We start from the raw sequence: 27,087 nt of genomic DNA, 5'->3' as shown, positions 1-27,087 counted from the left end.
TTTTTTTTTTTTTTTTTTTGTCTCTCTGAACTATGCTCTGCCCAATCTTGCAAATAGATGTTGGTAGGGTTCTAGAAATCTAAAAATTGTATTCTTTATTAACTGATTCAACAAACACATATTGATTTCCTACCATGTGTCAAGTCTTGAAACAGGTTCTGGGGAAATTAAGCATGGCAAAGACACATCCTCAAGGAACTTAAGTTCAAGGAAAGACACATAAATTAACTAACCATTAAAGTACCACGTTCTTACTTTGTAGATGCAAAGGTTGTTATGGAGTGTGAGAGCTCTGAGTTATGTTCCACATGATTCATAAGAGGATCCCCAGCAGCCTTGGAGCCTTCATTGCCCGTCACAGTAGCCTACTCATTAAGCCCCTCTCTCCCCTGTTTTATCTCCCCACTCCCTTGCAGGAATTCCTGGGATCACCTCTCAAATAAGCTACCTGAGTACGTATTATTATCTCATATTCTTATTTTGGAAGAGCTCAAGCTAAGAGAGATAGAAAACTCCATCTCTCTGGCAATTATGATTGATCCACATCAGCATGGGACTGGAATATTGGCACTGAGAGCCCTTCCTTGGAATTGACACTAAGGAAAGAGGCTTCTTCTTTTTTCCAGAGTTTTTCAGTGGATGCAGCCAACTCCATGTTCTCTTCACATGGAGATCTGAATTCACTAGGAGAGAAGTGTTTGTGAAAGAATAACTCATCCTGGCAGTTCCTATGGTTCTTTTATAAATTCTACAGACTATGGGGCATCCTTCCAGCTAGGCTACCCAATAAATGTCATTCCTTCTATCTAGCTTAGTATTTTTGTTTAAATTGTATGTGATCAAAAGAGTGATTTCTAATGCATATAGTAAAGGGAAAGAGCTAATAAAGTTCAAGAGGTTGAACAAATGCAGTTCAACTTCAGACTGGTAGAAATGAAATATAAGAATTGCATGAGGGTTACGATACAGAGGTAGAGATGACTATAGATAAAATGCATGTGGATAAAATGCGTACAGCATACAGCGGAGTTATTAGTATGTGTGTGTACAGTGGGAGACCTAAAATCATTTCAGCTTAAAGTATATTTTGTTTCTCATACTCTCTTTAGGAAAGCTTCTTTATCTTTCTACTTTGAATTATATCTTGGTTTGTAGGCAAGAACACCACCTTATCCACTACTTTTAATTTACAGGGCTTAGTTTCCAAATGTACCCACTTCATCCATATGTCTCCAAGGTGAAAGGAGCAAAAGTTCTTTTTTTTTAAATTTTTTAATGTTTATTGATTTTTGAAATACAAAGACAGAGAGTGTGTGAACTGGGGAGGGGCAGAGAGAGGGAGACACAGAATCCAAAGCAGGTTTCGGGCTCTGAGCTGTCAGCACAGAGCCTGATGTGGGACTCGAATTCACCAACTGAGATCATGACCTGAGCTGAAGTCAGAGGCTTAACCAACTGAGCCACCCAGGTGCCCCGGAGCAAAAGTTTTTTAAAATGACACTTTACAAAGGATTAGAATGTGGCAAAGAGTACTTGTAAAATATCACAGTGGAAGGAAGAATCAAATCATTTACATGTACTGTCAATTTACAATTGGGATTCTAAGCATGATGGATTTGTAGTACCAGAGGAAGCAAGTAGTTGCATTCAAATGTGTCTATTACTCCAACACATATACAATTACTACGTAATGTCATGTTACCTGAGGTGTATAATTCCAAGCACCAAATAAATGTGTCACTTGACAATATAGTTTGTCTAAATTAAAAATTACTCTTTTTGAGAATTAAAAATATGTGCTTATGTTGGTAGCATGTATCTATTAGGTTTAAAGAGCTGTAGATATTTATATTGGGGAAATTCTTCAGAGAAAATATATATTGTTGCTAGTTAACTTTAAAAACATGTCAATAATTTATTGTATTTTAAAATATTAGCTTTAAGAGGTGCCTGGGTGGCTCAGTCGGTTGAGAATCTAACTTCAGCTCAGGTCATGATCTCATGGCTCATGAATTCGAGCCCCGTGTTGGGCTCTGTGTTGACAGCTCAGAGCCTGGAGCCTGTTTCAGATTCTGTGCCTCTCTCTCCCTCTGCCCCTCTCCAACTCTCTGTGTCTCTCTCTCAAAAATAAATTAAAACATCAAAAATTTTTAAAGAAAATTTCAGCTTTTATACTCATTTTTTTTAATTTTCTTAAAATCAGTGTTAAAACCATATTAAGCCTACTAGAAATTAGTTATATTCAAATAACATATGAAATTTCTATTTCATAGAGTTAAATGCAACTGTTTTGTAATAGTTGGTTAATTTTTCAAGACAATGCTAATATTTGTATTATATTGTTTTAAAAATAAAACAATATTTAAAAAAAAAAATTCTGACTTGCCAAGAGAAAGATATCTTTTTTGTTGTAGTTGTTTTCATAAAGTTTTAAAATCTAGATAAATTAAAATTTTTAAATAAAAATATAGGGATACCTGTGTAGCTCTGGTGGTTGAGTGTCAGACTCTTGATTTTGGCTCGGGTCATGGGTCGAACCCCACATAGGGTTTAGTGCTGAAAATGGAACCTGCTTAAGATTCTCTCTCTCTTTCTCTTTGTCTCTCTTTCTCTCTCTCACTGTCTCTCTCTCTCTGCTGCCTCTCTCCCCCACTTATATGCCTTCTCTCTCTCTCAGAAAAAGAAAGAAAAAAGAAAAATAATGTCTTTCTAATGCTTTTGAAAATCATTAACTTTTAATATTTTTAGTTTTTATTTTAAAATGTATGATTTTAACACTAACTTATTGAATACATAAAAGATATGCTCTAGTTTTCCCCCTATTTACTTCCATTCCTAGTTCCAAGTGGTATTACTTCTAATGGGAGAGTTGTCAAGGTATAGCCCTGAATAACAAAATGTTTCTTAATCGAGTTTCACGAAAATCGAACTATTGTTAATGTACTTTAATCTATGATATCCCCGGGGCGCCTGGGTGGCTCAGTCGGTTAAGCGTCTGACTTCAGCTCAGGTCACGATCTCATGGTCGTGAGTTCGAGTCCCGCATCGGGCTCTGGGCTGATGGCTCAGAGCCTGGAGCCTGCTTCGGATTCTGTGTCTCCCTCTCTCTCTGCCCCTCTCCCGTTCATGCTGTGTCTCTCTCTGTCTCAAGAATAAATAAACGTTAAAAAAATTAAAAAAAAATAATCTATGATATCCCCTCTAAAGAATCATGTGAAAACGATTTTTTTTAGAAATGAGAAAATATTAAGTGATTTTAAAGATTATGCCTATAGTTGACACTGATTTGGCTCCTGAACATGAACAGTAAGTTTAGTAACTTACCATTATGCTTTAGAGGATGAGAAAATGTAAAAATATTTATTGATTAGTCACATGCATTCTCTATGACAATGTATAGGCAAGACATTATAAGAAAATCAGTTTGTGTATAAAAAACCCTATTGCAGTTAATAGAGTCAGCTTAATAGTCTGGATAGGGATAAATAACTGGAGAGTAGCATGGAATGAATTAACTGTACTTATAAAGTTTTGACAGACTTTTAGTTGTCACTGCATATATTCAAAACAAATACCCTTCACACGAATGAATATCTGCTTCTAACACCAAGGACTATGGAAAGTATAGTTTAGGACTAAGTATATATACATTTTTCTCCTTTAAACCCCCCAAACACAAGCTTTCTTAGCAAAGCTTCAGTTTATTTTAAATGCACTCTGTGTCTACTTTATTTCTTTCTCCCAATGTCTATTGAATTGTAGCAATCTAATTTCCTCAACCCATTGACATGTTGCTGGTTGGTAACAAAGCTCCATCTCAGAAATGTCAAACTCAATGAATAAGGCAAAATCACAAGCACAAGGTTATTCTGTGAGCTGCCTGAGTTTCCAGGTTCTGAATGTTCTTCTGATTTATCAGCCCAGCTGAACTCAGGGAGGTACACTGGCACCACTTCTCTAGCTAGCCAATGCCTCTGAGTTCCAGTGCCTCAAACGAACACTTCTAAGAAACAGCTTAGTGTCAGAAGACTCCACCTCCTAGAGAAAGCTAGTCATGCTTGAAGTAGGAATAGTGTAATGCATCCACTGTTCTAAATCTTTAACTTTTTTTACATATATACGTTTAAAAAGCTTATTATGTTATTTATAACTATGCTATAACAGTTACAATTTAAATAGGATAGCATTATTGGATTGATTGATGAATGGTGAAATGTGTTGGAATGATACCCTTGCTTACCTAAAATTAGGAGAACCGTATTAACTTGGAAATAACTCTTTTTAATTTTATTTTTAATACTGACAATACAAACCTAGTACATGAATGAAATTGTAAGCATGAAACTTCAGAACTTAACTTGTAGGCTTTGATAATTGAGTAAGAAAAAAATAGGACAAATTAATAATGATGCTTGTACTAAAGACTACCTAATCTGCTAGACACATAGGCACTGTAGGTTTCTTCTGATAAGTGTTTCATAGTGCATCTTTATTCTGTCTTTCTACTTCTAACCTATTGTCATCTCTATATTTAAAGTGAATTTCTTTTAGAAATCATGTAGTTGGTTCTGTTGTTTTATTTAGCCTGGCTGTCACTGCCTTTTATTGAAGTGTTTTTTTTAAACCACATTTGATATAAATATTGGTGTATAGTGGCTCTAAATGAATCATCTTGCTATTTGTTTTCTACTTTCTATGGTACCATATCTCTACTTTGTTCCTTTTTACTCTTGCCTTCTTTTGGATTAAGTAATGTTTAAGTTTCCATATTATCTCCCACCTAAAAGCAGCCAGATTTTATAAGAGGTAATACCATCTTTCCAAACTCCCAAGTAGAAGCAGGTTTGCCACTTGACTTGGTGGTAGACACCACAGAGAATGGCAATGGCTAATAGCACGACGTGAAAGGATAAAGTAGGACAAGCCCATGTTCTCTCCTGGGACTGTAAATGGGGAAGTGTAGAGGACATTCCACTCAGCAGTAGATGCTGAAGCTAAAAGATCATGATAGTAGAAATAGAGACCAAAGAAGCAGTGCTATGTCATCTCCATGCTGATATTACAAATGATTTGAAACTTTCAACGTGAAGAGATATTTGAAGATAGAAAGAGGAGGAGAAACTTTATGAGATAGAACTGTGGTAGGAAGATGGCCATTCATGGGTCCCTAGATCATGCTCTTTGAGATCCTAGCCTATATGCCAATAAAAATTACAGGTTTTATAGAACAACTTGAATGACATGTTCTTGAAACTAAAAAATCTGAGTAGATATTGTCATTTGTAATGTCAGAAATTTGCAATTATTTGGCACTTAGTTATAGCACTGGAAAAGTAAGATAAAGGAAAATCCTCTTGTTTCATACATTCTCTAACTAGTATTACAAAAATATTAGCAAGAAAAATGAGTATAAGACTATATTTCAATTTACCTAGTTAATATAGAACTATGGAAATAATTGTTTAAATTGTCATCATAAATATTAAAATATTAAATGCATTTTAAAAAGTGATATACTGATTTTTTTTCTGACGCAAGTGTTGAAATAATTACAAGTGCCTCTCATAATTCTGTACATTTTTTTTCATGTTCTTTGTTTTTAAAAAAAAATAACTGGCATGTGTTTAAATGGATGACTGATTATGTAGTTATGGATCAAAATAATTTGTTTTCTTTGAATCACTTGGATATGGAAAGTAATTAAATAATTTGCCTCATCTGCTAACTGCCTTGAATAAATTTGATTGCTGAAGCTCAATTTTATGTTAAGATCAGCCGTCACATTAATTCATTTCCTTCCCAGATTGTTTCAGTTCTTCTTGTTCAAACATTTAAATACCTTAAAACAACAGCAACATTAGCAACGACCCCACTTTCCCAAAGGATTGAGTAAAATATTCCTCCCCTGATTCTTTCATTTGAACTCATTAATTAGAAACTAACATAATTTTATTCATATGTTATGTGAAATAGAGTTATATGAGAGGCCATAGATGAGGTGCTTTCTCTTTCTTTATTTAATTCTTTTTTCCCGTAAACTTCCACTAAGAGCATATTCTCCAGACTCTTTACCACTGACTGATTTTCACACTCTAAAGTGAGGATTGCTCATCTATATCCATCTCATCTTTCTGCAGGATTTGAGGGTGAACATTGTGAAATTAATGTGAATGAGTGCTTCTCTCTTCCCTGCCAGAATTATGGTGACTGCGAAGATGGAGTCAACAATTTCAGGTACAGAAAACCCCAAAATATCTGGATTCAAGTTTATGCATCTAGATGTATCTAAATATATCCATGTTTATAATTTCAGTTAAACAACATTTCTGGTTATTAACAATTTGCCATGCTACAATTATTTGAAGCTTTGACTTTGTATGTTTATATTAATGGAGTCATTAAATGTCTTGTTTAAAAGATGTATTTGCAGACCTGGGTTTTCTGGACCTCTATGTGATCTTGATACAAATGAGTGTTCTTCTAGACCTTGCAAAAATAATGGAACCTGCGTGGATCTGTCAAACAGGTTAGAGACTACATTTACTGATTCAGTTATTTTATATACATGATATTTAAATAGTAAAGTGAACATATATGCACCCATCATTCAACTTAAGCAGAATATTCCCAGTATCCTTAACCCAAGTACTTACTTGCTTAAACCCAAGTACTCCTCTACTCTTCCATACAATTGTATTGAATATCATGATTTTTGTAGTTGTTCAACCAAGATTTTATTTTGTGTTTGTTTTTTAAGTTTTATTAAAATTTCAGTTAGTTAACATACAGGGTAATATTAGTTTCAGGTATACAATATAGTCATTCAACACTTCCATACATCACCTGATGCTCATCACAAGTGCTCTCCTTAATCCCCATCATCTATTTAACCCATTACCTTGCCTTTAACATACACTATCAAGTTGGGGCACATGAGTGGCTCAGTCAGTTGAGCACCGGACTTCAGCCCAGGTCATGATCAACTTCAGTCCAGTTCACAGGTTCGTGAACCTGTGGGGCCCTGTGCTGATGGCTCAGAGCCTGGAGCCTGCTTCGGATTCTGCACATCCTTTCTGCCTCTCCCCCACCCATGCTCTCTTTCTCTCTCTCTCTCTCTCTCAAAAAATGAGTAAACACTTAAAAAATATACAGCATTAACCATTTCATTTGTATGCCTGCCTCAATAAAGCACTTAGCTTGCATATTAATATAAGTGAAATAATATTGTGTATCATCTTCAGAAACAATTCATTTTGTTAAATATTTCTGCATTATTCATGTATCAGTTGCTCAGTTTTAACTGTCGTAGAATATTCCATTTAAACATGTGCCAACATTTGTTTATCATTCTCCTGATCATAGATATCTGGTTTATTTGGCTCTTCTTTCTTAGACATAATAATATCATTTTGGTTTTCAAATATTTCCCCAATACACAAGTACTAATGTTACCTTAGTTTGGTATCTAAAAATGGAATAATTGCACTATTGAGTAGATGTTTTCACATGTATTATATCATTTTTTTTTCAATTCACTTTGAAAATGGAATATTCACACTCTTAACAAAAGTGAATAAATGTCCCTATTTACATTCTTACATATTTCATTTGGGCTTATCTGCTGTGTGCAAAATTGTATCTCCTTGTCTGTGTTTTTTTTTCTATACTCCCATCATAACTTATGACTTTAAGCATTTCTTCAGCCATTTCAAAATATTTAATTTTTCCTTCCTAATGCAATTTTTAAGTTTATTTATTTATTTTGAGAGAGAGACAGCCTGAGTCGGGGAGGGGCAGAGAGAGAGGAAGAGAGAGAATCCCAAGCAGGGTCCACATTCTCAGCATGATGCCGCAGACGGGGCTCAGACTCACAAATCCATGAGATCATGACCCAAGCCAAAACTAAGAGTCAGATGCTCAACCAGCAGAGCCACCCAGGAGTCCCTAATTTTTCCTTTCTAGAAATGTCTATTTATGGCATCTTCCCATTTATGTTTTCTTCTTATTGATTTGTAAGAATCTTTATGTGTTTTAATTATTACTGTTTTCATTAGTTGTACTGTATGTACTAAAAATATTCTATTGATTGTGGCTTGACATTTCACCATCTTTATGATGTTTTGAGTGCTAAAATTTAATTTTAATCTAACCAAATTAATGTGTGCTTATGGGTTGCATTTTTCATCTTGTTTAAAATGTTTACACTGCTTAAAGAAAAGCTAATAGCTATTCTTCTCAAACTATTCCAAAAAATAGAAGAGATAGGAAAACTTCCAAATGCATTCTATGAGGCCAGCATTACCCTCATAAAAAAAGAAAAAAACAGATGAAGACACAACAAAAAAGAAAAGGAAAAACCGAAAATATTAGCAACTCAATTCAATAATAGATTTTTAAAAAACTGTTGGCCATGATCAAGTAAGATTTAATCCAGGGATTCAAAACTGGTTCAATATTTTTAAAAAAGTTTATTCTATGACAAAAAGATGTTGCTTAGATTTCCTTTTAAAATATTTAAAGTTTTTGGGTTACTGGGTGGCTCACTTGGTTAAACATCCAACTTCTGCTCAGGTCATGATCTCATGGTTCATGAGTTCAAGCCCCAAGCCCCTCATGGAGCTCTGTGCTGACAGTTTGGAGCCTGGAGCCTGCTTTGGATTCTGTGTTTTTCTGGCTCTCTGCCCCTCCCCCACTCACTCTCTGTCTCTGTTTCACTCAAAAATGAATAAACTTAAAAAAAATTTTTTTTAAACAAAATAAAGTTTCACCCTTCACATTTAAATCAATTTATCTGGAAAGTGTGTGTGTGTGTGTGTGTGTGTGTGTGTGGTATGTTGTGCGTGTATAAGGTAGGAATCTTACATTCATTTTTCCATATGCTATACCAATTGTGCCTGCTATATGTATTGCATAAGTTCATCTGTTACTTAACTGCTTGGCCTGACCTACAACACCTTCTTGGTTGCAGATCAAATCCCTATCAATGAATATGTTTATTTCTTTGCCTCTATTCTGTTTCCTTATTTCAGTTAGCTATCTATGTGCCAGTACCATAAATCTTAGTTACTTAACTTTGAAATATCTCAATATTGGTAATGCAATATTTTTAATCTTCTTCCAGAAGCTTTAGTTATTTTGGACAGTTTCTTCTGTTACAATCAACATGTTCCACATAAATCCCTACATTCAAACAAGCAAACAAAGACTGGGTAGAATTTTTATTGGGATTTCATTGAATTTGTAGATCAATTTGAAAAGAATTGCTATGTCTTTATTTAGGTCTTTTAAAATATCTTTCAAAAAAACAGTTGGACAAATTCAACCGGACACACATTGATTAGGATAAATAAGACTCATTTGCCGGATCACTATTGCTCTCCAGGCACCAAGGGCTACATTTGTTTATCTTAATAGAGATCTAACATCTAGAATTGCTCTCAAAATTTATATCACAACCTTCTTGAGTTTCTGATAATCTTCTATTATTTCTACTATTTTGTATGGCCATCTGGCTTTTGCACTGTCTAATCTAGTGAAGTAAATAGAAACATGCTTTGAATCACCACTCCTGTAACTCACAAGGCTTGAAGGGGACACTAATCACTACAAGTCCCATAGGGATACAGAATTGCTTTTGGTTTGAAACCTTGATAAGTCTAAAGGGGCATTTCAAGACCTTCCAGTTGGGATTTCCTGTGTAACAGTTCTTATTCCAATGTGGAAATTCTATTACTAAGTATATTGACTACACTATATATTCAGAGACTCTGGGGGAAAATAAAACAACAAAACAAAAGATGGATTTATGATCCATCTACCAGACCTAAATAAATGTGCACTCCTACTGGTGGAAAGAGTATTTCAAAGATAAGCATAAGTTTAGGGCCATTCGTTTCCCAGGAACTTAGAAGGCCTGAATATCTTTCTTTCATCAATGCGCAATCATACTGGTAAATGGCCTCAGAATCCTCTGTGGAAACCTTCAGGAAGATACATGAAACACCTGTGACTATATGACAAGATCCTTCTTCAAAGGGACTTACTGTCCTTCAGTTGAGACCCTGAGTCCATGACATAGCATAAGTCTGTAATTGTGTAAGAGGCTAGGAATCCCTACATAAGCAAATTGAATTGTGTTTCTGTCCTGCAGACCTACATACTTAATTCTATTTATGTTTCTCTGATTTATGTGGCTATTTCCTCATTTTTAAATATTATAGTCAAGCATATCCAACAGTTTTTATCCATTCTTGGATCCCATTATTCTAATTTATACTGGGGAACCCAATTTTACTTTAACATCCCACATTCACTCCAGCCTATAAAGGACAATCACCACAAACTTCATTAAGACACTGGTGCTCCCTCACCAACCCTGTTCTTCATTTTGGTGAATAAAATGCCCTCCTGGGTGAATGCAGTTTCTTCCTAGGAGATAGGAATGCCTTCCTTTATTCTCTTGGGATAGAAATTAAGGGGCAACTGAACAGCTGACACATGATAGATCCATTCAAGCAATTTCCATAACAATAAGCCTGTGAACTTCTCCTAATATATACCAAGAATACCCTGGCACTTCTACATCACTAATCTAAGCTGAAATTAACTCCTGTATTTGATTAGCCAATTTATCTAACACCATACCCAGGATGCTAATATTAGCACACTGAATCTTCTCTTCTCATCCATGTTAACACATTTAGCTCATTAAATTTTATATTTATTCTCCTTTGGTCTGACTACCTTAGATTCAATCCCACACATGCTCCCCAACTTTGTGACAAAACAGATTGGTGGGGTTATGCATCTCTTCTTGGGTATATAGCATAGCTGTTCCCAGTTAAGTGTTTCCATCTCTCATCAGCAAAGTTGGAATCTAACCCTTTTTATGGGCTGGAACCAATGAGAAATGATGGGGCATGAGCGAGTGAAAACTGGCAACATTTTGTAATTCAACTCCTTCAGCAGAATATAGAGGAGGGCCCATATGCAAAAACGCACAGATTCCGTAAGACACAGGAGAGGTTTAGCCTCTACCACTAATAGAGCTTAAAGTGAATTCAAAGGTTTAAGTTCCTTAGCCATATCTATCCTTTGTCTACAGGGTATATGAACTCCTTCAAAGTTACTATACAGACTATACAGGTTTGTTGTTGCTTATCAGCAACTGAAAATTCTGCTTAAAAAATAACTATTATTAATAGTTTCACATCTGTGGTTTACAGGTATTTGGCTATCATATAGGCTGGGTTCATCTAAATTTCTCTGGGACCTAGCTGAGGAGGGAGAAGAGTTTGCCAGTCTGTTGCTCCTAATGTCTCTCATTTTTATTGGACTAGCATGTTCTTCTCACAGAGTGGCAGAAATTCAAGAGAACAAGCAGAAAACATGCAAACCCTCTTAAGCCCTAGGCTCTGAAATAGTGCCCTTTATCCTTACCTGTATGTAGATCACTGTACAAAAACATAATCGTAGCCATGCCTGAAAGTGTGGGGCAAACACTCTTCCCATGGTGAAGCTGTGGCCAGGAAGAAGAGTGGTAAAAAATTAAGATTAAAAAGACAAATAAAACAAAAAACAAAAAACGCTGTCAACAAACAGAAGATAGGATCAGTAACTGGAAAATAAACTCACAGAAAATATGCAAACTGAAGCCTGGGTCACAAACTGCCTAGCATTCCCAATTTTCCCTGTGAGACTTAGGAGACAGCTCTGAGTCAGAGAGAATGAAATGAATGAAATGAATAGTAGAATCAAAATGATCTTACAAGTCTAAATGAAGGTGCTTCACATCAATTAATTTTACGGCTTTTGAAGACCACTCTTCCAAGTTCCAATATGAGATCTCAAAAGAGTTAGAGGAAGAAGTCAGACAAAATGCCCTCTGTTTAAAAGAGAACCCTGTGGTAGATTCATGAACATAAAAACTATAAGTTCATTTACAGAGAACCAAATTGATTATAAAGTTGATGTTGACTCTGCAATGTAGCTGATAAAATCAAAGTGTTTATCAAACTTAGAATATCCTAAAAAGCTTGATGGAAAATAGCCAACTACTAATGGTGAGCAGTCTGGCAACCAATATGCAGAATGCTGAAGAGTTTTTGTAAATCTTAATCTTCAAGCTTGGCTCATATATAGGAAAAACTGCTGCCAATACAATATACTGCCTGAAACAGCCTCTTCCTGACATTAAACAGATGTTGGAGGTTTCTGGATATGACATTTGACCACCTGATTACTGTTGAACTGCCTAGTACCATTATCTTTTTCCAAAGGCCCTTCCCAGTAATTGGAAATGTAAGAAAGGAAATGGAGGTGTCATGGCCTCTATTCACAGGCATCCTTCAAAGATGATTATATAATAAACAGGAAATATTTGGAACCCCAAGGCGATTTTCCTCTGAAAATGTATATAACATTATTTAGTAAAATATTATGTAAGAAAACGCCAAATCATTTTCTCAATTGGCTGTACTATTTTGCATTCCCATCACTAGTGAATGAGAGTTCCTGTTACTTCACATTTTTATGAGGATTTGGTATTGTCAGTGTTCTGGATTTTGGCTATTCTAAAAGGTGTATAGTGTATTTTATTGTTGTTTTGATTTGCATTTCCCTCATGACATATGATATGGAGCATCTTTTCATATGCTTATTTGACATCAATAGGTCTTCTTTGGTGAGGTATCTGTTAAGATTATGGGCCCATGTTTTATTTGGATTGTTTTTCTTATTGTTGAATTTTTAGTATTTGTATATTTTGGATAATAATCCTTTATTAGATATGTCTTTTGCAAATATCTTCTTCCAGTCTGTGGCTTTTATTGTTATTCTCCTGACATTGTCTTTCACAGAATACATTTTTTTTTCATTTGAATTAAGCCCACCTTACCAATTCTTTCTTTGTCATATTTAAAAGGCAACCAAACCCAAGATCATTGAGATTTTGTCCTTTATTTGAGTTTTTATAATTTTGCATTTTTCATTGAGTATTTGATCCATTTTGAGTTAACTTATACAAGGATTTTAAGGTCTGTGTCTAGTTTTTTTAAATTTTCAGTGTGGATGTCCAGTTGTTCCAACACCATATGTTGAAAAGAAAAAAAAAATCATCTTTTCTCCATTGAATTGCCTTTGTCTTTTGTCAAAGGTTAGTTCACAATAGTCATGTAGGTATATTTCTGAGTTCTGTATTCTGTTCCATTGATCTATTTTTCTGTTCTTTTGATAATACCACACTATCTTGATTACTATAGGTTTATAATAAGTCTTAAAGTCAGGCAGTTTCAATTCTTCAACTTTGTTCTCCTCAACATTGAGTCGTTAGCTTCTCTCTATAATTGTTAGAATTGTTTTATTAATATCTACAGAATAACCTGCTTGAATTTTTATGGGGGTTTCATCAAATCTAGAGATCAAGTTGGGCAAAACTAACATCTTGACAATATTGTCTTCTTATGCATGAACATGTAGTATCTCTCCATTTAATTTTTCTTTGATTTCATTTATCAGAGTTTTATAATTTTCCTCATACGAATCATGCACATATATTATTAGATTTATACATAAATATTTTATTTTGGAGGTACTAATATAATATTTAGTGAAATTTTAGAACATATTTGGAAGAATGCATATCAACCTAAGAATAGTGATTTCTTCCCAGTAGAAAGGAATGAAAAATGAATAGGGATGTATCCAAAGGGTTTTCAAATATACATTAAATACATTTTCCTTAAAATCATTCAGCAACTTGGAAAAAGATAGAGATGTGTTAAATATAGATGATGGGTATATGGGGTTGATTATTCTAGTCTCAGAAAATTGCTTTGTTTACATTGTTATAATAAAGGCCATTTTCAATGCATTAAAATCTTTCAAAGACAAAAAAAATCATCAACAGCTGAAAAATAGGTAATCACATTCTGTTTTCCAAGAATATGTTTTTTGATACAGGACTTTCTTTTGGTGTTTTTTAGCATGTTGATATTAACTTACCATTAATTTTTTTTGAAATAATATAACAAGTCATTTAAAACCAATCATTGTATGTTTAGTATAAATTAAACTATAGAGGCACAAATAATTAAAAATATTAATTATTATATAATGTACTTTGTTATTGCATCTATATTTTTAATCTGTTCCATTCTCTCTTTTGATTATTGAAGCTGAGGCCTACACAATTAATGACTAATTATTTAAAGATGAATTCCTAGAGATATGACAGCCCCAATTCAACTACAAACTATTGCAAACTGAACATTAGAATTGACATTTTCTGACTTTATTACATATGTTATCCATTAGAATTGTCTATTTAAGCCACAGTCATCAGTTTACTTAGATAACTGACAGTAATATTTAACTACTGAAAATGGACTGCTAAAGAAAGAATTCACCCTAACAATTACTATAACAGTGTTTTGTCCATTCAAAGGATATGGAATAAGGAAAATTTCCAAATGGCTTATGTGATTATCACACAGAAATCATCAACAAGAATATTTTGACCAATCAGTGTGTGATATCCATGAGTTCAGCAATTCTTTGCTGTACAAATTTGAAAATGACTGGTTAATGTATATTTAAGAGATAAAAATCAATAGATTGTTCAATAAATTGGTTGCCTAAAAACCAGTTATTAATCTAAATGACTTATAATCTACTGAAAATTTTTCCATCACACCATTGTTTCCACACCCATGTGTGGTAAAATTATAATGACATATAAAGACTATTTTAAAAGTAATCACTCTATTAAGCAAATATATTGGGTAGAAAAAAGTTGGTTTACTTTTTCTTCTTCCTTTTCCTTGAGATACACAGAATGTACAGTACCTTAAAGTAAAGCATCTTAAAGATGCTAGGTTAAAACAAAACAAAAAGTAAACTGTGCATGTCAAGCATAGCATGTCTATTATTCTCTTAGATTAATATTAAATTTGATAGTTTTTCCATGTGAAAATTTTACAAGCATTGTATTTATTTTTATTATATATGTTTTTATACTTAAATATGCTTTTATTCATTAAAAATTATAACACAGATTAAACTTACTAAAATTTTAAAATATTATTTAAAAGACTTATTTAACTTTTGTCATAAAATTTTAGTATAATAATCCTTACTCATGTCACAAATATAAATAGCTTGTTCATTTTAAGATTAAGAAATGTCATTAATTATAATGAACTATGGTTCAGGAATGCAATATAGAATTACAAGAAAGAGCTATAAATTGCTTTAAAATGAATTATAAATTCTCTCAAAATTTTAATAGCTGTGACATGGGCTGTTTTCTTAATATTTATTTATTTTTGAGAGAGAGAGAGAGAGAGAGAGAGAGAGAACAAGCCGGGGGAAGGGCAGAGAGAGAGAGGGACAGAGGATCTGAAGCAGACTCTGCACTGACAGAGCCCAATGCAAGGCTCCAACCTACAAGCCCTGAGATCATGACCGGAGCCAAAATCAGATACTCAACAAACTGAGACACCCAGGCGCCCCAAGGCTAACACATTTTAATCATAAAGTTTTACCTGCAACAGTTTTTGTACTTTATTTTTGTCTTTGCACTCTATTTTTTATAAAATGATCTATTAGAATAAATACATATTAAATCTTAATATTACAAATGCATTTTATTTTTATTTTTTTAAATATTTTTAATGTTTATTTTTTTGAGAGAGAGCAAGAGACAGAGCTTGAGAGGGGAAGGGCAGAGAGAGAGGCAGACACAGAATCTGAAGCAGGCTCCAGGCTCCGAGCTGTCAGCACAGAGCCCGATGAGGGGCTCAAACTCACGGACTGTGAGATCATGACCTGAGCCGAAGTCATACACTTAACTGACTGAGCCACCCAGGCACCCCCAAATGCATTTTAAAATTAAAACTCATTAAAATCTATATTTTGGATCTCACAATATGACTTAATTTAACGTTATATTTTAAAGTATCTCAGCTTTCTAGAAGCATAAAAACAATTTCTTTACTTATTAACTAGTTTCTCATCTGAAATAAGATGAAAACAAGATAAAGGAAGAATTTAAGGCAGGAACACATTTTAGAGCTACAAGCCCATGTGATTATCTTACATTTTCCCTCTCCTTTCATTATGGCAATATCACTTTATGTAAAATGAAGTTACTGTTCTTTACCCCTACATTTTTTCAATGTATTGAATTTTCTTTAGAAGTCACCTGTTAGCACATGAAAAGATGTTCAACGTCGCTCCTTATCAGGGAAATACAAATCAAAACCACACTCAGATACCACCTCACGCCAGTCAGAGTGGCCAAAATGAAGAAATCAGGGGACTATAGATGCTGGAGAGGATGTGGAGAAACAGGAACCCTCTTGCACTGTTGGTGGGAATGCAAATTGGTGCAGCCGCTCTGGAAAGCGGTGTGGAGGTTCCTCAGAAAATTAAAAATAGACCTACCCTATGACCCAGCAATAGCACTGCTAGGAATTTATCCAAGGGATACAGGAGTACTGATGCATAGGGGCACCTGTACCCCAATGTTTATAGCAGCACTCTCAACAATAGCCAAATTATGGAAAGAGCCTAAATGTCCATCAACTGATGAATGGATAAAGAAATTGTGGTTTATATACACAATGGAATACTACGTGGCAATGAGAAAAAATGAAATATGGCCTTTTGTAGCAACATGGATGGAACTGGAGAGTGTTATGCTAAGTGAAATAAGCCATACAGAGAAAGACAGATACCATATGGTTTCACTCTTATGTGGATCCTGAGAAACGTAACAGAAACCCATGGGGGAGGGGAAGGAAAAAAAAAAAAAAAAGAGGTTAGAGTGGGAGAGAGCCAAAGCATAAGAGACTGTTAAAAACTGAGAACAAACTGAGGGTTGATGGGGGGTGGGAGGGAGGGCAGGGTGGGTGATGGGTATTGAGGAGGGCACCTTTTGGGATGAGCACTGGGTGTTGTATGGAAACCAATTTGACAGTAAATTTCATATATTAAAAAATTAAAAAAAAAAAAAAAAAAGGTACTTAAGGGCAAGATGCATCCCTTGTGGGAATGTTCAGCTGTTAGAAGTCCCTTTGTGGCTCTTGAGCCAGCTCTGTGGCTAAGTCCTTCCTATTCTGTGAGTCCTTAGAGGTGGCTCTGAAGCTGTGGCTGTTAACCCTTTGGAGTACCTCCAAGGGTGTGGCCAGCATCTTCTTTCTCTTGCTTTGTCCTTGCTGATGCCTAACTGCCCAACGGCTACAATTCAGGAACAGCAACATGGGAGAGCTACACAGATCAATGTATGGGCAAGGGGTGCAGATCAGTGTTAAAAACTCAGTGTGTTCACCAACTGAGCTCTTCAACCCCATCATTTAAGAGTTTTATGGAGCCTTCACTGTATATACATGAATGATGAAATCATTGGACACTGCTATTTAAGTAAACCTCCAGGCCCTCTTGCCTCCTGGTGGTTGGAGGAGGGCTTGAAAATTCCAGCCCTCCACTCATTCCTGGGTCTTTCTGATATCAAAGAGTCACCTTAGCATAAACTCAGATGTGGTTGAAAGGGGCATATTATGAATAACCCGAAACCTTCCTTTCACTCTATCAACTCAGGAAGTCCTAGAAGCTTTAGCAGCTCTGTACCAGGAAATGGGGGAAATGTATTAAAAAAATACATAAGTATATTTTTAAATTATCATTATAACACAATATCACAGTTATATAGAAGAATTTTTATTCTTGATTTCTATAATTATGTATAAATAATAGTTATAATAATAATTACATGCTAAAAAGAAATCATTGTTAAAATAATTAGATATTCAAATACTTCTATAGGTGAAATTCAGGTTTTATGGTCAAATTTTCCTTTCATATTTCGCATTTTCACCATGAAACATTTATCCAATGTATAAATAACTATGGTGCTAATCTTTGGAGAAACCTCTGAAGTTATCCAGTAAGAATTAAAAATTATGGAATTGATAAGTTTTTCCCTTAAACTCACATAAATCAATCTATTGATTACCCTCAAATGGAACCTCAATGTCTTAGCGTTTTCTATACATTGATAATTGTGAGACATGGATTTTATTTGTATTGCACAAATGATCATACTTATCTTTGAAACTTCAGTTAAGTCATTTAAAAATTAGACCTCATTTTAACATATTATTCTTTTAGATGTTTATTTGAGAGAGAAAAAGAGAGCACATGGGAGAAGGCAGAGAGAGAAGGAGAGAGAAAGGATCTCAAGTAGGCTTTGAGCTGTCAGCATGGAGCCAGACATGGGGCTCAGTCTCAAGAAACTTGAGATCATCACCTGGGCCAAAATCCAGAGGTGGATGCTTACCTTACTGAACAACCCAGGCACCCCTGAAGCACATTATTTTGAAAGAAATATTTGATTATGTGAAAGTCAGGTGCATTTAGATCATTATAGTAATATATAGTAATATCATTGTGAAAATATACCTCTGCCTTATTCCTTTATTTTTTTAATAAAAATAATGGCATAAATCTATTCTAATTCAATATTAAAGTATACCAAAATGTGTTTAACTTTAATAATAGTGAGACAATCTCATACCTCATATATCTTAAATGATATATTAAAAATGTTACTTAGACCTAAGTCATTCAGGACACTGGTTCAATTCCAGTAGTCATTGATTATTAGTTTTGCCAACAACATCTAGAGATTTCTATTGAAATTATATGCTTTTGAATTGATAAAAAAAAAAAAGAAGTCACCTGTTAAAATTCATTTTAGTTGTGGAAAAGTATGGTGAAAGCCTATCTGGAAAATTTAAGGTCACTATCAAATTAAAGGAAATTTGAGCAAAAATTGTTCCATACCTTGGCAACCTATTTAAGCTTAATTCCACTAAAACTTATGAAATAAAGCCTTGACTTTAAGTTAGAAATTTCCATGTTATCAAAAATATGTTATTAATTTCATGGCCTTAATTGTTGCTTTGGGACAGGCGATTTTTAATATGTGCATATTTGTGTTTTAAAAGTTGTTAGAATAGGGTTTCTTCAAAAGAATAAAATGTTTTAGAGACTTTTAATGTATAATTCAATACTACCATAAGATTAACTGGGTCACTTAAGACATTAATAAAAATCAAGGTTCACTTTTATTTTTTCCTCTCAGCCTAGGTAGATGTGATCTGAATACTGTAGGGATGAGGGTCTCAGCAAGTAATGATGGAAGGAAACATACACCAAAGCTGAATAATTGTATATTTTAGCTGGAGGCCAATAGGAGGAGGAATCTGGTGGCATTCCTTTCAGACACTCCTTATGCAGTTTCATTTGAAGGGCCAAGGTAGGTGCGGAGAACAAGTTGGCAATGTGCTACACTTTGCCTATCTCTCCTATTTGGGAGAGGAGGTGTGGGGGCAAGAGCAGGGAAGAGACAGAAGGAGGTAGGAGGTGGGGGGTAAGGAAGGGAGAGAGTACATGTATACATTTCAATTCTTCTGGGAAAGACGAGGTAGGCACAGAAATTCAAGGTAGATGCTCTATTCTGAAATAAAGATTTGACTTTCATGGAAATTTGCCCTATTATTATATAATAAATGAATAACTTTTAGTAAAATCTATAAAAGAATCCAGGAAGCTAAAGTTCAGAAGGTAGCAAAACTTGAAAAATGAGCAAAAGAGAATTCTAGGTAGTTGAGAAAATCTGAATCTTCTCATACTTCCTCAAAATCATACAAACAAAAGAATAAAACCAAAAAGAATCTCATATCTTCACCATACAAGAAGACAAAGACCATGAAAAGCATTTCACATTAACTAATGGAGGAAGTAAATATGTTTAAAATAATAACAAGGTTTCTCATTGTTAGAAAAAGAACGGCAAATACAGAAATCAGCTAGACTAAAATGAACCCTATTATGTTAAATTAGAATTGGGAAATTAGTATGAACTCATACTTTTATATGTATGTGTTTATAATATACATATATACATATGAACACACACAACAATAAATATAAATATGGGCATATATGTGCCATATGTATGTACATATAGTTATATACACATAACTATATGTATACATAAACAAATACACATACACATAGAAATTATCTTGGTTTCTAAATAACATGGTTTCTAAATAACATGGTTCTAAATAACTTGGTTTCTAGGACTTCTAGAATAAATGGCTTATTCTAGATCTGGAAAAGGAAACGTATAAGATAAACCTGGAATATCTTATGTTAGAAAGTAAGAAACTGTTCAAAGAATGATGGAGATGTCAAAAGGATAGAGGAGAAAACTTGAAGAGGTCCTTACTATCCAACTCTCAGATGAAGTGAGCATCAAATAAATAAAAATAGTTATATATTTGACCCACTGAATAAGATAAAAGTCTTGACTCCATTTAGATACAAATCCATAATTGAATGAATGGATGGATGGATGGAGGGAGGGATGGATGGATGGATGGATGGATGGATGAAGTAATTAATGAAAAGGAAAAGCCCATCTTAACAGTCAAATGTCATCTAGTAAATGTGAAATAAATGAGGAGTTAGAAAAGCACTATTGGGGGACGCCTGGGTGGCTCAGTCAGCTAAGCTTATGACTTCTGTTCAGGTCACTATCTCATGGTTCATAAATTCGAGCTCCACATCCTGCTGTCAGCCAAGACCCCATTTCAGATCCTCTGTCCCCCTTGTTTCTGCACCTCCCTGCTCACGCTCTCTTTCTTAAAAATAAACAAACAAAAATAGATTAAAAAATAAACATTTTTTTAAAGTACTATTTGGCAAAGAATATAGAGACAACTGATTCAATTTAGAAGCATCAATGGAGAATATCTCCTATTTTAAGTTGGTTGAAATCTCCAGATTCTAGGGTACATGATCATGATAGTGAAGCCATTCAGGAACCTTTTTGTAATCACAGAAAATAAAATTTGTGTGGCAAAAGGCAAGGGATGGGTATTTCCAGATTTTCAAAAAGAAAGAGGGGGAAAAGAGAAACACATATATACATACACACAGAGTGAGAGAATTCTGTAAATTTAATGAATAAATGTTTATAATAGATTGAGAAAATCAGTGATAATTATTATAAGTCCATCACTGACAGGAAAGATGTCCGAAAATATTTTTCTAACATTCATTCTTCTAGAGTAAACAATAGATTCAGTAATTTCTGGAAGTATGATAGAACTGTCCTAAATACTTGCAACAGATGTATAAATTGAGTTCAAAGTCATTATCTGATACATTTTGTTTTAATACACCATTTTCAAATCTATCAGTGTGAAAAAATTATTTCCCGGATGTACCTTTTACTGCTACAACTGAAAACACCGTCAAACTCCTACCTATCTGTGATCCCTCGGAATCATCATTGATTCACTGGGAACACACGACAGCAATCAATGAGAGTATCATTAATGAACATATCTTGATTTTAGTAAAGTATTTAAAAGATTCATTACATCTTCTGGACTATATTGAGCAAAATATTTGATGAAAAAATTTTTTTCTATTTGAACACAAATGCAAGAGTCATAGTAATTGGATCACTCTAAAAAGTGATTTTGGTCAAAATCTTAGTTACATGGAGTGCTCTTGAGAAATACAAATCTTTTTTACACAATCATGACATTGCACTTGGAATTTTAATGCCTTCTGTCCAACTGGTACAAAAACTCCACTCTTTATTGACTAAACAGTAAAACCTTTCCTGTCACCTTCTCTAACAGCTCTGTTTTTATAGGACTTCACACTTTCCTCTATTGGCATGTATTTCCTGTAATGTTTACATATCACTGCTCCTAACTTCTCTATGAGAATTTAAAAAATAAGCCCAAGCCTTATCCAAGCACTTGGATCTGGGTACATGACTAGTGTCTGGCACTCAATTAGTTAATGTATGATGAATGAGCAAAAGAGGAGCATAGGCATGTTAAATTTCTGGTGGTTGTTTTTGTAATTAAAATTATGTTGAAACAAGTTAATTAGGAAGAGTTCCCTTGAAAAATCAGAATAAAAATCTGTTTCAAAAACATTACAAGAAAACTTGGGAAAGCACTTTTATATAGACTTCTACAAAAGGAGAAAGAAAAAGAAAAACTATATACAGCTTGTTTTTCTAAGTGTATTTTTCTCTCAATTTAATTTTATCTATGGAAATTACTCATGTTCTCATGAATGTTTTTCTCTATGAATATACAAGTTAAAAGATTGAATTATTGCTTTCTCTTAACATTATTTATTGGTTTATCACACACACACACACACACACACACACACACACGACTAAAACTAATCACAATTCCATTTCAGGAGAATTGGTCTTCTATCATCTGGCAAATAGATACAGATTGACTAAATATTGAAACAAACATATGTTCAACACAATATCCGGAAATAGACTAAAATAAATTCAGGGTGACTCTGCCACATATAGTTATGACCATTCTCAATGGCAAGGCTTTTGAAAGACCCTTCCTCTATTAAATGCATGATACTTTGAACCTGGCATCTAATCATTGAAATGCATCCAATTTCTTCAACATCTGTCCATTGAATTAAGCAGTAATGAGATTGTTTTTGCTAAAATGATTTTTTAAATTTAGCCAGAGTGCTTCTATATCAAAAATATCATTCAATAAATGGGCAGAATAATACCCAGTTGTTAACATAGGATATAAAGTTTTATGATTATAAATTATAAAATGAATACAGTACAGAATTAAGCTCAATAGTATTTATCAAAGTTTTATTAATTATTTTCCCCAATACATTCATTTAAAAAAAAAATTCCCCACATAAAGAACATTTAAGGGGAAGTATATCTAGAAGTTTGTTGAAGGAAGTCATTGAGACAATATGACCTTGTGTTGACCTGAAAACTGGATCCCGGCAATTAGGAAGCAACTCATTTCTTCTCCTTGTCCTTGGCATGTATGTTCTGTCCACTAGACAAAGTTTTGAGAGAGTAATGCATTATTGAGACCATCTGGACTTGATACATGACAACCTCATTAATGCTTTTATATAAACTTTTAAGATTTGGGGAGTGTGTGTGAAGATCTTCTTGTCTTGTGGATGCCCAAGACATGCCTGGAATGTAAGTTCCCTTGCATATTAAACCTGTCCCCCACCAATTTGGAGTGGTTTGCCTCTTTCTCCTGGCTCTCCTTGCTTTGAATCTGTGGGGACCAGTTTCGAATTTCACTTGAGGAACTTCCCAGGGTGTGAACCAACAAAGGTAATTTGTATTTCCTCCAGAGGAAAAAAAATGAAAAGAAAATACTACCACTTATTTAAATTAAAAGGCTAAAATTTAAAACATACATATACATTATGTATATATGAAATGCCTTTTCTTATTACATACAACTTCTCATTTTCCTGCTTTTCTCTAGATTTATGTGCATTTGTGAGCCAGGTTACCATGGATCTCTCTGTGAATTGGATATGAATGAATGTGAAATCTCACCTTGTCTAGATGGAGAAGATTCTGTCAGCAGAACTGGTGGATACAACTGCCTCTGTGCTCCTGGTTATACAGGTAAACCTCTATCTGCCCTGTCTGTATCAACATATGGCTATCTGTAAAAAATTGGCAATCTTATATTTATTCTCCAAAACCTGAATCAACCTGACACATGCAGGTAGCACAGGAAGTGCAAGAGACTTTAGTAAAAGAAATTAGTAAAAACAAATATTATGCTTTTTAGTGTATCATTTGCTAACAACTAAGAAATATATGAATAATATTTCAAGGTATTTTACACATTTATGATTTTTGAATTGAGATGTATCTGAATTATATTTCTATTTTTATAATACAGAGAAGTATCAGTGTATGAATAAACTAAGAAATAATACTATCATATCAATTACACAAATGTCATCTAAAAATATAGTAAGGTTAGCTCTTTTAAATATACTTATATGCCAGAAATCAAGGAACCATTGTGAATTTAACCTTCTAGCAGAAAAATATGATTTGTCTTAATATCAATTATTCCACAACACAAATGCTATCCAAATATAAAGACAACAGTCATGGGGCTCCTGGGTGGCGCAGTCGGTTAAGCGTCCGACTTCAGCCAGGTCACCATCTCGCGGTCTGTGAGTTCGAGCCCCGCGTCAGGCTCTGGGCTGATGGCTCTGGGCTGATGGCTCGGAGCCTGGAGCCTGTTTCCGATTCTGTGTCTCCCTCTCTCTCTGCCCCTACCCCGTTCATGCTCTGTCTCTCTCTGTCCCAAAAATAAATAAAAAACGTTGAAAAAAAAAATTAAAAAAAAAACAAAAAAAAAAAAAATAAAGACAACAGTCATCAAGGAACTAAGGAAAGAAAAACATATTAGCCTTCTAAACTTTGGCTGAGAAACTTTATGAAATACATAAAGCTATATTATTTTTATTACCAATATTAATTATGTGAAGCCAGAAAAAGTGTATTGAAATCTCAAGTTCCAATTTATTAATGTCTGATTTTTATACCACTGGGATCTCTTGGGTTCCTTTCCTGAGGGAAACTAATTAAGTGTATCTAATATTACATTCTATTCTCTCAGGCATAAAATACACTAGAAAAATAGAAATAAAATTGGAAAGCAAACTGATAAAAAAAATTAGAGGTATTTCTATTGGATAAGTGATCAAAAGGCAAGAAAAAGTTAAGTGACATGAGCAAAGAATACACAGGTACTTTCCTAAGGAATCCTGATGGCGTCAGAGAAGGTTACATTGGTAACAATTGTTATATGCACAGAAGTTTCTGCTTAAATTAAAAAAAAAAGGCTTAAACTCATATCTACAGATTTTATTACATAAGAAAGAGGCATTAAATTTTGACTATAAAATAGGATCCTTTCTAAATGCCATGCCACTCATCAAATCCCAAATTATTAGAATTTTTATTTGGGACCATAGATACCACCCAGCAATATCATTTGCCATGCCATTGTTTTCTGCTGCTTACTGCTTGTAACAGTGTTAAAATAAGAAATGACACACTGAGTTCAATGTGAGTGAGAAACACATTTTGTAAAATTATTTGATGTAACACATCGTTCTGATATTTTAAATTCATTGTAAAATTTGAAGGTTTAGCATTTTTTTCACAACCTCTCTATTTTTATTGAAAGCTGATGTGCTCAGTGTTATTTCAAAATTTAATATTGGGGGCACCTGGGTGGCTCAGCGGGTTGAGCATCCCACTCTTGATTTTGGCTCAGGTGATGATCCCAAGGTCTTGAGATCAAGCCCTGTATAGGGTCCACACAGGGAGTGGAGACTGCTTGAGATTCTCTTTCTCTCTCTCTCTCTCTCTCTCTCTCTCTCTCTCTCTCTCCCTCTCTTCCTCTCTCCCTCTCTCCCTCTCTCCCTCTCTCCCTCTCTCCCTCTCTCCCTCTCTCCCTCTCTCCCTCTCCCTCTCCCTGTCTCCCCCAACCTGCCCCTTTCCCTGCTCATGCATGTGTGCTCTTTCTCTCTCCAAAAACCAAAAAAAAAAAAAAAAAACACAAAAAACAAAAAACCAACAACAAAAAAATAAGATTGATTTGCCAATTAGACACCACAGTGGAGAAGTTGAGTACACAGTCAGCTGTATGAGATAGTCTAGAATGAAAACAGAAATTGTGAGAGTCTTCAGATACAACTATAATACTAGATAAGATCACACAACAGTGAATGAGAGAAGAGGACTAAGGACTGAGCCCAGGAGCACTGTAATATTCAGCAGTCCATGAGAGGAAGAAGAGTCAATACAGGAAATTGAAAAGAGAAGTCAAAGATACAGGAAGAAAAGCAAAGGAAGACGAAGTGCAGAAAGCCATGTAAATTCTTTCAAGTAGAGAAAATGATCAACATTGTCGAATGTTACTATTAGGTCACATAAAATAAGGACTAAGTACTGAGCATTGGAGAAGCAGTGGCAATGTCATTGGTGACATTATCAAGGAAGCAGTATGGTTGGAGTGGAGGGTGCAAAAGTCTATTTGAAGTGGATTTAAGAGATAATGTGAGAAAATTAGATTGCTGAGAGTGAACATGCAAAATTTATTAAAGGAAGGTTTGCACTTTTTAAGATGGAAGCAAGAAATGGGGCAGTAGCTTGAGGAGGCAGAGAGATTTAAAATAAAAGTTTGTTCTCACATACTTAAAAAATAACTCTGACTCCTATGTGGAGAATAGACTGCAGAGTTTCAATAGAAGCAGAGAGACAAATCAGAAGGCTTTGGAATTACAGTTGACCTTGAACAAGGGTTAGGGGCACCAACCCCCATGTAGTCAAGAATCCATGTATAATTTTTGACTCTCCCAAAACATTACTAATAGCCTACTGTTGACTGGAAGTCTTACCAATAACATAAACTGTTGGTTAACATGCATTTTGTATATCACATGCATTATATACTGTATTTTTACAATAAAGTAAGCTAGAGAAAAGAATTATCAAGAAAATCAAAAAGAAAATACACTTACAATACTGTACTTTTTTTTAATATCCATGCATAAGTGGACGCATGCATTTTAAAACCATGCTGTTCAAGGCTCAGCTGTAGTTTAAGTGATAGATTAGATCATAGTAGAGATGGTGAGACATGCCTATATGTAGCATGTTATGCATGCTCAAAATATTAATGAATAGATGAATATTAATAATATACAAACATTAAGGTTACCACTCAACTAATCATTGATTAATCAAACTATGTTCCCTTTCTATCGTTGAAGAAAAATTATTTAACTCCCTCTCACTGATTCATTGGGTTCTGAAACACTTTTTATTTACTTTTACTTTTGGGACTCAAGCTGTTCTGGAATGATGCTCTCATAAATATACATCAACAAGGCATACACCACGTAATTGGTTAGTGGGAAGGCCACTTATGATTCCTTGGGCTTCCATTCAATCTCTAAATCTGAATTTGTTTGGCCTCTTTTCCAAGGAAAATTTAAATGTCAAACTCAGGAAATTATGCTTGTGTTGGGGTTAATTATTGTAGGCTTCTCATATGAAAAGAAATGAGCTTTCTTCTTAATTTCAAGATTTATTGGAAAGTTACAAATACCCAGCTTACTTGCCATTGTAAAAGGGGATTTTCA

At 34.4% G+C, this 27,087-nt stretch overlaps 1 protein-coding gene across 1 annotated transcript in view; it reads left to right on the top strand.

Moving 5' to 3' along the window:
- Positions 1-27,087, top strand: part of EYS (eyes shut homolog) — a 1,624,793-nt gene that overhangs the window by 523,452 nt on the left and 1,074,254 nt on the right. The window contains 3 exon segments of the mRNA XM_049653864.1: positions 6,138-6,234; positions 6,419-6,526; positions 23,391-23,536. Coding sequence (XP_049509821.1) covers positions 6,138-6,234; positions 6,419-6,526; positions 23,391-23,536 — 351 coding nt within the window.

This window comes from Panthera uncia, assembly GCF_023721935.1.
Source record: "Panthera uncia isolate 11264 chromosome B2 unlocalized genomic scaffold, Puncia_PCG_1.0 HiC_scaffold_24, whole genome shotgun sequence".
Taxonomy (NCBI): Eukaryota; Metazoa; Chordata; class Mammalia; order Carnivora; family Felidae; genus Panthera; species Panthera uncia.
This window is presented reverse-complemented; position numbering and strand designations above follow the sequence as displayed.